The following is a 14,910-nucleotide window of genomic DNA, read 5'->3' as shown; positions in this document are numbered from 1 at the left end:
AGATTTGTTTATAGTTAAAAGTACAGCATTATCCCAGCATTGAAGTCCAGCCCATCATAGTAAGGAAAGACTAGGCAAAAATTTTAACATTATAAACATTTATTTGAAAAACAATCGGCTGATTAAATGGTTATCTGCCCTTTCCACCACCTTAGTTATAAGGTTCGTCAAAATCTATCAGTCGACAGTTTGGCTGTTTTATGTATTAAATAAGATGCCATTTAGTCCCTTTATGTAAATGTTTCCATTGGTCCCTATATTTAGTTTTTAATGTTCCCACCAGAAGCCTGCATTTGGTCTTTTGGACAGTAATTACAGTAATACTTTGTGCAGACAAATTAACAGAAAGGTATTAATGTGACACAATAAGGCATTTACTTCAGGTACATCTCAGAGCAGGTTTATTGTAAGAGATGTGTTTTATCTGATGTGGTGTGCACATTTTTCTGCATATGTTACCCTTTGCTTCTGTCACTCAAATACACAAAGATTTAGGCAGGAGAGCTCTTATAAGCTTAAAAGTGTGTGAGACAGAGAGATATCAAGAGAGAGAGAGAGAGAGAGAGAGAAAGAGGTCAGGCTGTCATTCTTTGTTACAATCAGGAGTCACGTGGCATACAGAGGCTTTCCCACCCGTCCCAGAAACTCCCTCTGACAGCACTGAACACGATCACTTGCTTGTGGGTTTATCTGTTAGATCATGTGAATGGGCACACACTTCTGTTTAGATAAGAATAGAATAAATCTAACCAAACTGTTTATTAAAGTAAAATGAGAAATGAAAATATGTACTCACTATGTGGGTTCATTTGATTATGCACTTTGCAATGGATTAAACTTTTCTCTTACTATTTTTTGGCATCCAGTCAACTTCAATATCATTGATATAATACTGAACAATACTGAAAAGTAATAATTATCATCATAATAATGGTTATTATTCCTATATTAAGAAATTACAGAAATATATTACATTTGTAGGCCTTTTATAATAACTAATAATAACTACATTATTATTATTATAATACAAGTAATATTTCTCTAATAATTTCTTAATTTGTATGCGACATTGCTATGGGATCTGGCTAAAATTGCAGGAACTTGGGGGCCTGGGTAGCTCACTGGTAAAGATGCTGACTACCACCCCTGAAGTTCGCTAGTTCGAATCCCAGGGCGTGCTGAGTGACTCCAGCCAGGTCTCCTAAGCAACCAAATTGGCCCAGTTGCTAGGGAGGGTAGAGTCACATGGGGTAACCTCCTCGTGATCGCTATAATGTGGTTCGTTCTCGGTGGGGCATGTGGTGAGTTGAGCACGGATGCCGCGATGGATGGTGTGAAGCCTCCACACACGCTATGTCTCCATGGCAACGCGCTCAACAAGCCACGTGATAAGATGCGCGGGCTGGCAATCTCAGACGCAGAGGCAACTGGGATTCGTCCTCCGCCACCCGGACTGAGGTGAATCACTACACAACCATGAGGACTTAAAAGCACATTGGGAATTAGGCATTCCAAAAAAATTACAATTTAATAAAAATTAAAAAAAACAATTGCAGGAACTTTCTGTTTGAAGTCGTGTTAACAATGGCCTTTTAATGAGCGCCTTTTAATTCCAAATATGGTTAAATGCTCTCCTCTTCTCTTCTGTCCACAAAAACCTGGTGTCATAGGGTTATTTTTGATTTGTATAGTAACTTGTAGTGGCCAATTAAAGTAAATTTAGAGCACTGTAAATATAACACATTCAGTTCACGTTACCAAACCGAATTTAACGCAACACTTTTGTTATTCTGTGCAGGAGATGAATATGTGGAGCGAGCTCAGAACTGTAAATCACAGCCCATTTGCAGTTAAATATTCACATAAGGTCATTACTTGATTTCAATTTTATTTCGATGGATCGTTTAGCCCTATGCAGTGCAATTGTATGACGTGTTGTATTTGTGTTATTTTGCGGCATGCACTCTTTTTATCTCAACACATTCAGTTCAGACTGCATGTGGTGCTAGAGATTCAATAGTGGCGGAGAGCCACTGCTGAAAAGCGATGCAGGAAACACTGATGTATACCATAGTACTGTATGATTACCACATGAATGTAGCTACCATAGACATGTACTAACATGTTAGTCCCATGGCACTTCTTGTAAGTGTACCCCAGTGTGAACCATCAAACAGAGTATCCGACTTTATATTAGGTGTCTTTAACTACTATGTACTAACATTAAAATACATAAAATACAATTTATTTTTTGTGTAACTACATGATGTTCAGAAAAATTCTCACAAGATTCACATTTGCTGCTACTGAGGTTAAGGTTCAGGATATAGGTTTAGGAATATGATCAGGGTTAGGGTTTAGTGTAAGGGTTAGGAGTAAGGTTAACAGTGTAATTTCAGATGTTATTAAATGCAGGTACTTCAAATATTAGTATAATGCAAAAACACAAATGTAAATAATAAGTACTTTTTTTTTCAAATACTTAAGTACATCATAGTTAAAGACATCTAATGTAAAGTGGGTCCTGTGCACATGTAGGTAACATAACATTGATGTTTTTGTAAATGTGCAGGTGAATGAGGGCTCTTTCAGATATTCAATCTACTCTGACCGATGGCATATATGGGTCACTTACGGACATAAATTTGAGCAGTCAAGGCTAATAGCCTCAGACAATAAATCATAACAGGATTACCTCAAGTGAACAGCATTGTGGAAAACCAGCCATTACTTTTTATGAGTCCTTGTTTCTTTAAATAGAATGGATTCTGACTTGGGTCAATTGCTGAGCCAAAGCAATAGCAATAGACAAAGACGAATTTACTCACATAAAATTTGCAATTTTTTGCAATAAGTACACAGCGGACACAAATTCATAAAGATACAAACAGATAAATCTTTGTAAGAATCTAGCAGGGTTAGATGAGGGAGATTTAATGACGACTATGCAGCTGTGGCACACACATACGCAGAGCCTATATACACACACTGGCAGAGAACTGCAGTGCATTATTCATCTCTTAGCTTCAATGTTCAAAATCTGATTCTGTTTCTATGGCAACATCTCCAAGGCACCAAGGGGGCACTGCCAATATGTGTTTTGCTGATCTGAATCGTGATTCAAAGTGAGTGTGTTAGATAGGGATGGGAAATGTAAAGAACTGAACTATTCTGATGTTAATTACGATTCCACTTAAATGGATATTTCACCCAAAAATGTTGTTTCAGACCTATATTTGGGACTTTCTTCCATGGAACACAAAAAGAGATATTAGGCAGAATGTTAGCCTCAGTCACCATTCACTTTCATTGTATGGAAAAAAGACCAGTGTCAACATTCTTCTAAATTTCTCCTCTTGTGTTCGAAGGAAGAAAAAAGTCATACGGGTTTGTAACGACATGAGGGTGGGTAAATTACAACAGAAATTTTTTTTTTTTTGTGTAAAATAACACAATGATTCTAGTTCCTTTAAGATACTATGAAATCTAAATGGGAGGTTTTTTTTGTGTCTCTGAAACGATCTATATTCTCTGAAAAGTTGACTAAATTAAGTTAACTTGTAGCACATATAAACATTTTGAATTTCCAGGAAACACTGTAAGGGTATTTTAAAATGGTGTTACATCCGCATCGATGACAGAATGTAGTCGTCAAAGAACCGTTAACAGAATTAAATTTCATGAAAATTACTCAGTTCCAATGTACTCTTAAAAATGGAACCAGTCCCAACCCTTGTGGTAAATCTCAGCTAAAAACACACATACACTAAGTTACTAAAGCTCAAAGACACAAAACTCTGGGGAGATTATGGTTCCAGAAGAGTGCTGCAGTGTTTTAGGTCACCCCATGAGCATATGCATGTGTGAGAACTAGTACATGTGTTCACTTTCTGTGTCTTTTTTTCATGCATTTCATCTGAGCCATCATATCAGCATGACATCTCTGCCGTGGACTCATCAGTCTGATCTGTACTGTATCTCTCTCTTATCCCCTTAAAGATTTATCAGCATGTCTCTCAATCAATTGTCACTGTACTTTTCTCTGGTTGTTCACTATCCATGTCTTTCTAAAGGAAATAATCTCTTCTTTGTTTGTCAATCACAGCTAGAATGGCAAAGCGTGCAGTGCAGATATAGGGCAGACATGTGCTAATGAGGAAGGGAGAGGTGAATGGGGCAATCAGGAGAAAACATAGGGGAGGAGAACACCGAATGGCCCATGTGGGGGTGGGCATGTGGGAGGAGATCCCAGAAAAAATCAGAACAGAGGACAAAGCAAGGGGAAAGGAACCCAAAAGGTAATTAGAACAATAATTAATGACTGGTAATGGAAAATAATGGTGAAATTTGTGTGGCAAAATTATAGCTTATTATTTAAACATATAAAAAAAAAAATTCATGTAAAAAGTCTTAACCCTCAAGAAATTATTACTACTTTTGATAAAAAAAACTATGTGCACTCGCATGAGTTGAAGACTAGCCATATCTGTGTTCTAGAAAATACATAGTAGTAGTAGTTTCATTCTACATAAGAGTGGGCTCCCCTATTGGTGGCCACCATGTTGAGATCACATGATCTGCTAGATCAACATGATCACATGGAAAATCAACATGTTGCTTCCGAATGTTCATGTACTCTGAAATCGACCCCATTCTGCCGAATTATCCACAAGCACCAACTCAACTCAATTCAAACGTATTTACTTTTCCCTCTGATAGTGCATTGTGCAATCAACCTCGGGAAGTAATCGCGTTCATATAAATAATGGTGAGCGCAATTCTGAGGTTGCATTTTTGCTCTAAAATTTCATTTTTATTCCACTGACAGTTAGGTTTAGGTTTGCCATTAACGTTAGGGTGTGGGGTTAATAAAATATGCATTCCTCATGACAGTATTACATTATTTACAAATAAAAATACATCTTACTTTTGGCGCCACTCTGTGGACATTTCAGCTGGAAACTGGAGCTCACACGTGCTCACACATTCAACAGTACTTCCAACTTCAGCCATAGCGGCCAGTGGTTCAAATTTCAGTAAGCACAGACAGGTCTGTGCTTCGGTCAGCAGCACAAGTTTCGACCCACTGTCGTCGAATTCAAAGTGTGATCAATCTGGCCAAATACCAAATACTACTCACTTTTTTTAGGTACAAACACCCTCGTTATCAGACACACTCAGTGAGCACTTTATTAGGAACACTATACTAGTACTGGGTAGGGCCTCCCTTTGCTCTCAAAACAGCCTCAATTCTTTGTGGCATGGATTCCACAAGACGATTGAAACTTTCCTTTGAGATTCTGGTCCACATTGACATGACTGCATCATGCAATTTCTGCAGATTTGTCAGCTGCACATTCATGCTGCGAATCTGTGCTACCACATCCCAAAGGTGTTCTATTGGATTCAGATCTGGTGACTAGGAAGGCCACTGGAGAACAGTGAACTCATAGTCATGTTCATGAAACCAGTTCAAGATGATTTTTGCTTTGTGACATTCATGCTGGAAGTAGCCACTAGAAGAAGAGTAAATAGTGGCCATGAAGGGATGCTAATGGTAAGCAACAATACTCAAACAGGCTTTGGCATTCAAGTGATGACTGATTGGTATTAACGGGCCCAAAGTGTGCCAAGAAAACATTCCCTACACCATTACGCCACCAGCCTGGACTGTTGACACAAGGTCATGCTGTTGCCGCCAAATTCTGACCCTACCATAAATGTTTCTTAGCAAAAATTGAGATTAATCAGACCAGGCTACGTTTTTCAGTCTTCAACTGTCCAGTTTTGGTGAGCCTGTTCCAACTGCAGACTCAGCTTTCTGTTCTTGGTCTTCTGCTGTTGTAGACCATCGGCCTCAAGGTACAACCTGTTTTGCATTCTGAGACACTATTCTGCTGACTTCAAATGTACAGAGTGGTTATCTGAGTTAGCATAGCCTATCTGTCAGCTTGAACCAGTCTGGCCATTCTCTGTTGAACTATCTCATCAACAAGGCATTTCCATCCACAGAACTGCCGCTCACTGGATGTTTTTTTTGTTTCTAGCACCATTCTGAGTAAACTCTAGAGATAGCTGTGCATGAAAATCCCAGCAGATCAGCAGTTACAGAAATACTCAAACCAGCCCTTCTGGCACCAACAATCATGCCGCGGTCGAAATCACTGAGATCACATTTCCCCCCCCATTCTGATGGTTGATGTAAGCATGCTTTTAACATGATTTTGTGCATTGCACTGCTGCCACACAATTGTCTCATTATAAAATCGCATGAATAAGTAGGTGTACAGGTGTTCCTAATAAAGTGCTCGGTGAGTGTACATTACTCAGGTTACAGATACACCTGTGAATACGGTATTTCTACAGCGGCATCAGTACTTGAAAACTGTATTTAGACAATGTTTCTGCAAGGCTTTACAAACAAATACAATTTAAAACAAATCCATCCATGTCCACGTCAAGATCACAGAACGAAACGAGCAGTTGGTTTCATTAAACAAGGTCACTGCAGCATAATTCAGCTGACATCATTCCATCCTCTAATGCAGACACTTGATTAAACCACTTAGCCTCTGTGTTCAGGGGTCACTGTGAAATGGCTGCCAGCCTGTTCTGACTGCCCTCTATATTTAAAGCTGCTCTGTGATTTTTGCAAGCTTCATATGCAGAAACACCTCTAAGTAAGCAATTTTATACAGCAAGTCAATTTCCCTGAAAAGTGTGAACACTGTTTATTGCTCTGCAGCACTTTCAACATTGCTCCGATTGTTTGAATGGCCCATCATTGCAACATTGCACCAATTTATCCAAACCTTGGAAAATATTAATTATTTTTGCAATTCTGTTTGGTGCTGCAACTGGCAAAATAAGCAAAGAGGTTTATAATACCTAGAGAAAACTGTCCGTTAGCATTTCTATTTATCTTAATGCCAGTTGCTTAGCTGGTGTGACTCCTTGGAAGTACACCGTCTGCTTGCTGCCATCTTAGCTCATGGGCACACATTTTTTGAGCCAGTCACCTGAGTCTCAATGCATTTTTAACTATTTAATTTAAGAGCTTCTTTAATTTAAGTTCTTTTTGACTTAACACCCTGTCTACACTGGTCTACCAATCGATGTTGCATAGCGCCGCAACAGTATGAGGCTGTTCATAGTAGAGGTCTGCATTCCCGTAGAACTACCATAGGACCCGCAGGGCACGATTAGATTTCTTGCAACGCAGGATTACATACAGAGTTGAAGGCGGTAGTGGACGGTACATCCATGAGTTGTGGACGGGAGAGGGTGGTCAGAGAATAGCTTGAAATATCCGATGCGGATATCTTTTTATTATTATGAATTAATTAAAGCAAAAAAACTATAATTAATATTTTATTTTTAAACAAATTTATTTTTAATAACAATAAACAGAAAATGCTACATACAAATGTGCACACAGCACGTGCATCAAATTATCCAATATTTAGAGCAGGCTAAAACAGTCCTGGACAGAACCCTAGTTTATACTCCATAGAAGCGAAGAGTGAAAAGACCAGAGAAAATGAGGTGTGAGCTGTAGAGCCATGGGCATGCAGCACATCAGAAGTAGAAGGAGGTGTCCATAAACTGGTGCATTGCATGACAGTCGCATCCAGTGTAGTCAGCATCAATGTTTACAATGGGAGCGATTTGCTTTTTATGCGATGCATTGCACCACTCGCGTCCGGTGTAGACAAGGTGTGATATGGCATCTAAAAACGCGCCGCTCGTGAGCAAAACAATGAAAACCCAGCGAGATGCGGGACACTGGACAATGGACACCACACCACAGATTAGTGCCCGATATTATCCTTTCACCAATATATCGGTATCGGCATATATGTTTACCGATATGTGCAGATATGAAAACTTTTTTTCAGAACATATAATGCAGAAAACAATGCTTGAATTGGTGTCATAACATAGTTTATCCAGCATGGCGCGCTCAGACTCCATTGTTTACAGAGCTAACAGTGGCTCTGCAGAGAGGGTGGAGTTAAGCGGTGCAGAGTTAAGCGGTGTCTTCTCGGTAAGTTGCTAACTAGTTTATGAAATACATATTGGAAAGTTAATAAACAATGACCCCATCATTTTCCCTTTTCAATATAACTAATATAATGTTAACCCTGTCCCTGACAACCATGTCACTAATGTTTATCACATCTGTTTGCGGTTAGCCAGCTATAGTTTGTCAGTGCAGTAAGTAATGTAGCAGATTGAAAAGTAAACAACAGAGCATCTTTCTGCAGCTCAGCAGACAACGGTGCGGTGGTGGATTGTGTCTGTTAAATGTTGATTTCATGCTACATTGTTACCTATTTGGTGTGAGGCAATGCTGGTCCATCTTTTACTCTCTGTGACAACGAGCTTATAGCTAACTAGCTAACCATGTAGCTACTTTCATTGCTTGTCAGCTGAGTGGAAGCTAATGTGTAAACATGTATACACCAAACTGTTTTGTTCAGGATTCACAGTTTGTTACCCCCCTCAACCGAACAATTCCAGTCATTGCATTTACAAAATGTAATATTTAAAGTTTCCCCTGAACTTGTATAGCAGGATACGGTGTAACACCACTGCCGCTGTTATCTCTTGACTCGATAGGTGTAAAAGCTTCTTGTTTTACATCCTGCCCCTAATTGACTGTCAGTATTAATATAGTCAGCATTTGACTGACACTAAACAGTAATACTGATGTTTATTTAGCTATTTATTGTATTTTTATTTATTCTTTATTTTAATGGTCAGCCATTGACCGATACTAAACATACAGTACTGATTTTTATTTAGCTATTTATTGTATTTTTATTTATTCTTTATTTAATTGGTCAGCAATTGACTTATACTAAACAGTACTGATGTTTATTAAGCTATTTATTGTATTTTTATTGATTATTTTCTCAGTGTTCATTTCTAGAATTTGTTGACAATGTATAATACAAATATTTGTTTAAGAAAACAGCCTTCTGAGTACTTTTGCATAGTCATATCGGTGCAAAACCGGTGCACAATCCACATAGAAAAGGTCTGTTTTCATTCCAGCTCAAAAATTAATTATATCGGCATATCGGTAATCGGTGAATTCACCCCCCCTCTAAAATCGGTATCTTATCAGTCGGGCTCTAACACAGATACAAAACTAATTTCAGTGTAAACTGCCCTTAACCCTTTCTCTCTCTCCATTTATTTTCTCTCACATTTTAATGAACAATGCATTGCCCTAATGAGACACAATGTGTGCAATTAAATGTTTAATGCAGTAGTGCGTTTGCGGGAAGCTCTCAGCTGTTCACTGAGATACAGAGAGGGATTATTACTAAAAATACAGATGAGAAACTGGCTAGTCCAAGGAGAAGCACATACCTACTATATCAAATGAATCATGGCCAGCACTCATTAGCTTGGAAAAGGTGTTTGGTAAGCTGTCATTTGCTGGGCTCTGTACAGTGTTACATATGTTTCATAGGTGATATACTCAGCTATAAATTCAGAGCTCTTTAGTTCTGGTTCCTGAACTTGTTTGAATTTTGGTGACTGAATAAATGTCAGTTTACGGCTAAAGATTCATGTATAGAATTTACTACTCCCTAAGAAAGTGCTCTTTATGCAGACATTTAACACCAATAATTAGCTTTGGATGACATATTGGCTCTGTTCCACACCCAAGTGAGCAACCTACCTAGACAGCATTTTTAGATACTCCCGACACGACGGCTGTTCCAAACAGTAGCCAGCAAATTTATGCTCATAAAATTCAAAAGATATCTACATTTGGCCAAAATCAAGGACGGCATTGCATGAATCCTTTGCCAATTGAATTTTCTTTCAGTATGGCGGTTTGAGTTAAGGGAAATTATGATTTTAAACATGCATACATTTTATTCAGTACTGAAAAGTATAAAGTAAACATTTTTCATTTTATGAAAAAAATGGTATTTCATTACTGCATGCTGATTGTGCTTATTAAAATATCGTCAATAGTTTAGCAACATTCTAACTTCTAATAGGTTTTATTGAAATCAACTGTGAGCACTAGTCAAGTTTATTGAGAGGAACGCTATTTGTATGGTGTATGTTGAGTGAGCATTAATGGATTTCCTGTCTGTGAAAAGCATTTCAGATCAGTCAACTATTAGCATCCTAACATAAATATGAAAATACACTGAACGCGTTTTTGTGTCCATTTGTGTTTGGGGTTTTTTAATGTTTTTTATGTAAACATTTTAATTTGATGGTTGAACCGCATCTCACATTCTTAAGATGGCGTGTCAATTTAAAAGAACTTCAACTTTTGAAAAGACACTTGCACTTGTTCCATTTGTTGCTGTGCATCTAGCTTTTTTTAATGCAAAAATGCATTCTGTCTGAACGGCCCCTTAGAAGGTAGCTGTCCATGTAGGTAGTTCACTATGTTTTGGAACAAAGCCTGTGCATTGCCAGTTAGATTAACTGTGGTGACACTGTAGTTTCATTTTTGTGAAAGGGCATTAGTTCAGGTAAAACCATGAACTGTAATTTATGAGTGTATTGCTACTTTATGTGTGTGTTGGATGAGGGCAATGAGGTGAAGTCTTTTGTGTGTATACTGTAAGAGCACAACGGACAGACCTGCACACGAGCGTGGCGATGATCACACACCAAGCGGTGCAGCAGCAGTCTGCATTGGGCGAGTCCTGGCTCTTCCTGCGGCGGCAGCACAGCCAAAAGGAGTAGAAGAGGAGGAAGAGGAGGTCCAATGCCAAACACACCAATGCCACTGCACCTAGCAACAACACAGACTGTAGAGAGAGCGATAGAGAGACAAAGAGAGAAAGATTCAGAGAGAAATATAATCCAAAATTAGATCTTTGTCTATCTTGTATACATTGTACTGTACATGTATAGTATCTCAAGTTTTCCTTTATTTTCTACCAATCATATAGTGCATCCGGAAAGTATTCACAGCGCTTCACTTTTTCCACATTTTGTTATGTTACAGCCTTATTCCAAAATGGATTAAATTCATTATTTTCTTCAAAATTCTACAAACAATACCCCATAATGACAACGTGAAAGAAGTTTGTTTGAAATCTTTGCAAATTTATTAAAAATAAAAAACGAAAAAAACAAAAAAACAAACAAAAACAAATCACATGTACATAAGTATTCACAGCCTTTGCTCAATACTTTGTTGAAGCACCTTTGGCACCAATTACAGCCTCAAGTCTTTTGGAGTATGATACTACAAGCTTGGCACACCTATTTTTGGGCAGTTTCTCCCATTCTTCTTTGCAGGACTTCTCAAGCTCCATCAGGTTGGATGGGGAGCATCGGTGCACAGCCATTTTCAGATCTCTCCAGAGATGTTCAATCGGGTTCAAGTCTGGGCTCTGGCTGGGCCACTCAAGGACATTCACAGAGTTGTCCCGGAGCCACTCCTTTGTTATCTTGGCTGTGTGCTTAGGGTCGTTGTCCTGTTGGAAGATGAACCTTCGCCCCAGTCTGAGGTCCAGAGTGCTCTGGAGCAGGTTTTCATCAAGGATGTCTCTGTACATTGCTGCATTCATCTTTCCCTATATCCTGACTAGTCTCCCAGTTCCTGCCACTGAAAAATATCCCCACAGCATGTTGCTGCCACCACCATGCTTCATTGTAGGGATGGTATTGGCCAGGTGATGAGCGGTGCCTGGTTTCCTCCAGGCATGACGCTTGAAATTCTGGCCAAAGAGTTCAATCTTTGTTTCTCATGGTCTGAGAGTCCTTCAGGTGCCTTTTGGCAAACTCCAGGCAGGCTGTCATGTGCCTTTTACTGAGGAGTGGCTTCCGTCTGGCCACTCTACCATACAGGCCTGATTGGTGGAGTGCTGCAGAGATGGTTGTTCTTCTGGAAGGTTCTCCTCTCTCCACAGAGAAACGCTGGAACCCTGTCAGAGTGACCATCGGGTTCTTGGTCACCTCCCTGACTAAGGCTCTTCTCCACCGATCGCTCAGTTTGGCCGGGCGGCCAGCTCTAGGAAGAGTCCTGGTGGTTCAAAACTTCATCCATTTACGGATGATGGAGGCCATTGTGCTCATTGGGACCTTCAATGCTGCAGAAATTTTTCTGTACCCTTCCCCAGATCTGTGCCTCGATACAATCCTGTCTCGGAGGTCTACAGACAATTCCTTGGACTTCATAGCTTGGTTTGTGCTCTGACATGCACTGTTAACTGTTGGACCTTATATAGACAGGTGTGTGCCTTTCCAAATCATGTCCAATCAACTGAATTTACCACAGGTGGACTCCAATCAAGTTGTAGAAACATCTCAAGGATGATCAGTGGAAACAGGATGCAGCTGAGCTCAATTTTGAGTGTCATGGCAACGGCTGTGAATACTTATGTACATGTGATTTTTTTCATTTTTTATTTTTAATAAATTTGCAAAGATCTCAAACAAACTTCTTTCACATTGTCATTATGGGGTATTGTTTGTAGAATTTTGAGGAAAATAATGAATGTAATCCATTTTGGAATAAGACTGTAACATAACAAAATGTGGAAAAAGTGAAGCACTGTGAATACTTTCCGGATGCACTGTATACTGGAATATATTTTTAGACTGATCGCCCTTAAAAAAAAGTACTGTGGTGGTACCATTGTACAGTAAATGTATTAGATGGTAATACTATTGTACTTTGATATAAACCATGCATGGTACTGATGATTACCGTATATATATTATGTGGGGATGGGTTACGATTGTCGTCCAATGACAACCTAATGAGATCGACTGGTATATCTTTTTTTAAATATATATATATATTTTAATATATTTTTTTCGACAGTGCTATAATAATAGTGCATATAATTAATGAGATCGACTAGTTTATCTAGATTATTAAAATATTTTTTAGTTTTTATATTTTTCACAGCAGTGCTATATTTAGTGTGTGAATAATTAGTGAGGTTGACTAGTTTATCTAGATTTTTTTTAAATAATCTTTTGTTTTTATATTTTTCGTGGCAGTGCTATAATTATTGTGAATATAATCAATGAGGTTGACTAGCTTATCTAGATTTTTTTTAAATAATTTTTTGTTTTTATATTTTTCACGGCAGTGCTATAATTAGCTTGTGTATAATTAGTGAGGTCAACTGGTTTATCAAGATTTTTTCGTATATTTTTTAGGTTTTTATTTTTTCACAGCAGTGCTATAACTAGCGTGCATATAATTAGTGAGGTCGGCTAGTTTATCTAGATTTTTTCTTATATTTTTAGTTTTTATATTTTTCATGGCAGTGATATAATTAGCATGCTGACAGTTTCCTGAGCTTTAGCTGTTACATAGTTTGCAAGGTAAAACCCTCTTTAAAGCACTGATACACATTCAGACAGGCTTCTTTGGCCATCGCATTGTGTCGCACTAGAGCCTTGCATTTTTAAGATGGTGTGTCAAGTTAAAAACTAGGCTCAAGGCACTTTCATACTGTTCCATTCCATTGTGCTCCATCTAGCTATTTTGTAAAAAAGCAAGAACGAATCATAAATGGCCCCTAACAAATGTATCTAATCAGGGTCAGGTGAACCTGAAAACCAGCCTGCATTATACCGGCTTCCTTTAGACTGATTAGTCAACTAGTCAATTTTAAAAATATGTAGTTTTGTACATCACTAATACCCTGGTATTTACATGCCCCAAGGTACTTCAAAGAATATAATGTTATTACCATGGTACCATATCCAACATGGCAAAAAATGTTGTAAGTGAGGTGCTATTCTGGATAAAAAGCCTTTCTTTCAGATGATAGAGACATTCTTTCAAGATGCGGTCCTAAATGTTTTATCCAGATCTACATGCAGCAGCTCTTCCACCACACCAGATGTGTCATGATCTAAATTTTAAAAAAATCCATGGCTACTCTGTAGCACTGGATTCTCCACATTCAGCAAAGTATGTCACACTGAACATGGGAGACTACTCTTGGTTTTAGAGCTGTGATGTAAGAGCTCGGAAGTGATACTGTATACAAGTCTGCATAACCACACACACACAAAGTAATTTAGCCAAGTAGGATGTGATCCTGAAACAACATCCTTTGTTGGTCCTGGAACAAAACTCCTATCAAAAAATCATAGTACAAACCTCATCCCTAAACAAAACATATCCATAAAATCAGCAAGGAAATTGTTCGTTGATAAGGAAGTTGTTAATATAACCCCAGCCCTAAACCTTACCCTCAAATGTTGCTCAAGGACCGTGTGTCATAATTGGGTAGACCACATTAAGCATGGATATGGTAGTTAATATTTGTCTTTAGATTTTGACTTTTACTAATTTTTTACTTTTTACTTTTAATATACTTATACAGGGAATACTATGTTACATATGGAATATCTGATGTCTTTTGTTTACTCTGGAAAGTAAAATATTCTGTTTTTGGTAACACATTACAATAAGGTTCTATTTGTTAGCATTAGTTCATGCATTAGGTATCATGAACTGAGTCATTCTATGAAACGGGTGCCATTTGTGTCCGCAACATTTGATGAGATGCATAAGGCACAAAAAATGTCCCAAAGTGTGTTTCCAAAGCTTAAAGTTATTAATTCAAGTGTTCTTGTTAACATGATATATGATAAAAATACTATTCTTAAAGAGTAACATACTATTTTTAATCATTTTTCATTAGTACATAGCCAATTTCACATGTCCATGTTGACCAGCATGACATTTGCATCTAAAATATCACCAAATAAGTTATATATTTTTTTCAAACATTTATTATTTTCAGGATTATATGTGTGTCCCTGTTTACATAAGATATTTATTCAAAATAAACCTTATATTTTTGTAAATATTTTATGATTTGTGTGCGTCCCTCAGTTTGACTTACCACCCCGTCACACTAACTTGTTTTATCTATAAATAAT

At 38.1% G+C, this 14,910-nt stretch overlaps 1 protein-coding gene across 2 annotated transcripts in view; it reads right to left on the bottom strand.

Moving 5' to 3' along the window:
* Positions 1-14,910, bottom strand: part of ttyh3b (tweety family member 3b) — a 78,755-nt gene that overhangs the window by 32,755 nt on the left and 31,090 nt on the right. For both annotated transcript variants that reach the window (XM_051705141.1, XM_051705143.1), the window contains exon 3: positions 10,627-10,796. In XM_051705141.1, the coding sequence (XP_051561101.1) occupies positions 10,627-10,796 (170 nt within the window). The remainder of the gene's footprint in view (positions 1-10,626; positions 10,797-14,910) is intronic.

Source organism: Myxocyprinus asiaticus, chromosome 8 (assembly GCF_019703515.2).
Source record: "Myxocyprinus asiaticus isolate MX2 ecotype Aquarium Trade chromosome 8, UBuf_Myxa_2, whole genome shotgun sequence".
Taxonomy (NCBI): Eukaryota; Metazoa; Chordata; class Actinopteri; order Cypriniformes; family Catostomidae; genus Myxocyprinus; species Myxocyprinus asiaticus.
Note: the sequence above shows the minus strand (reverse complement) of the source record. Positions and strands in the feature narration are given on the sequence as shown.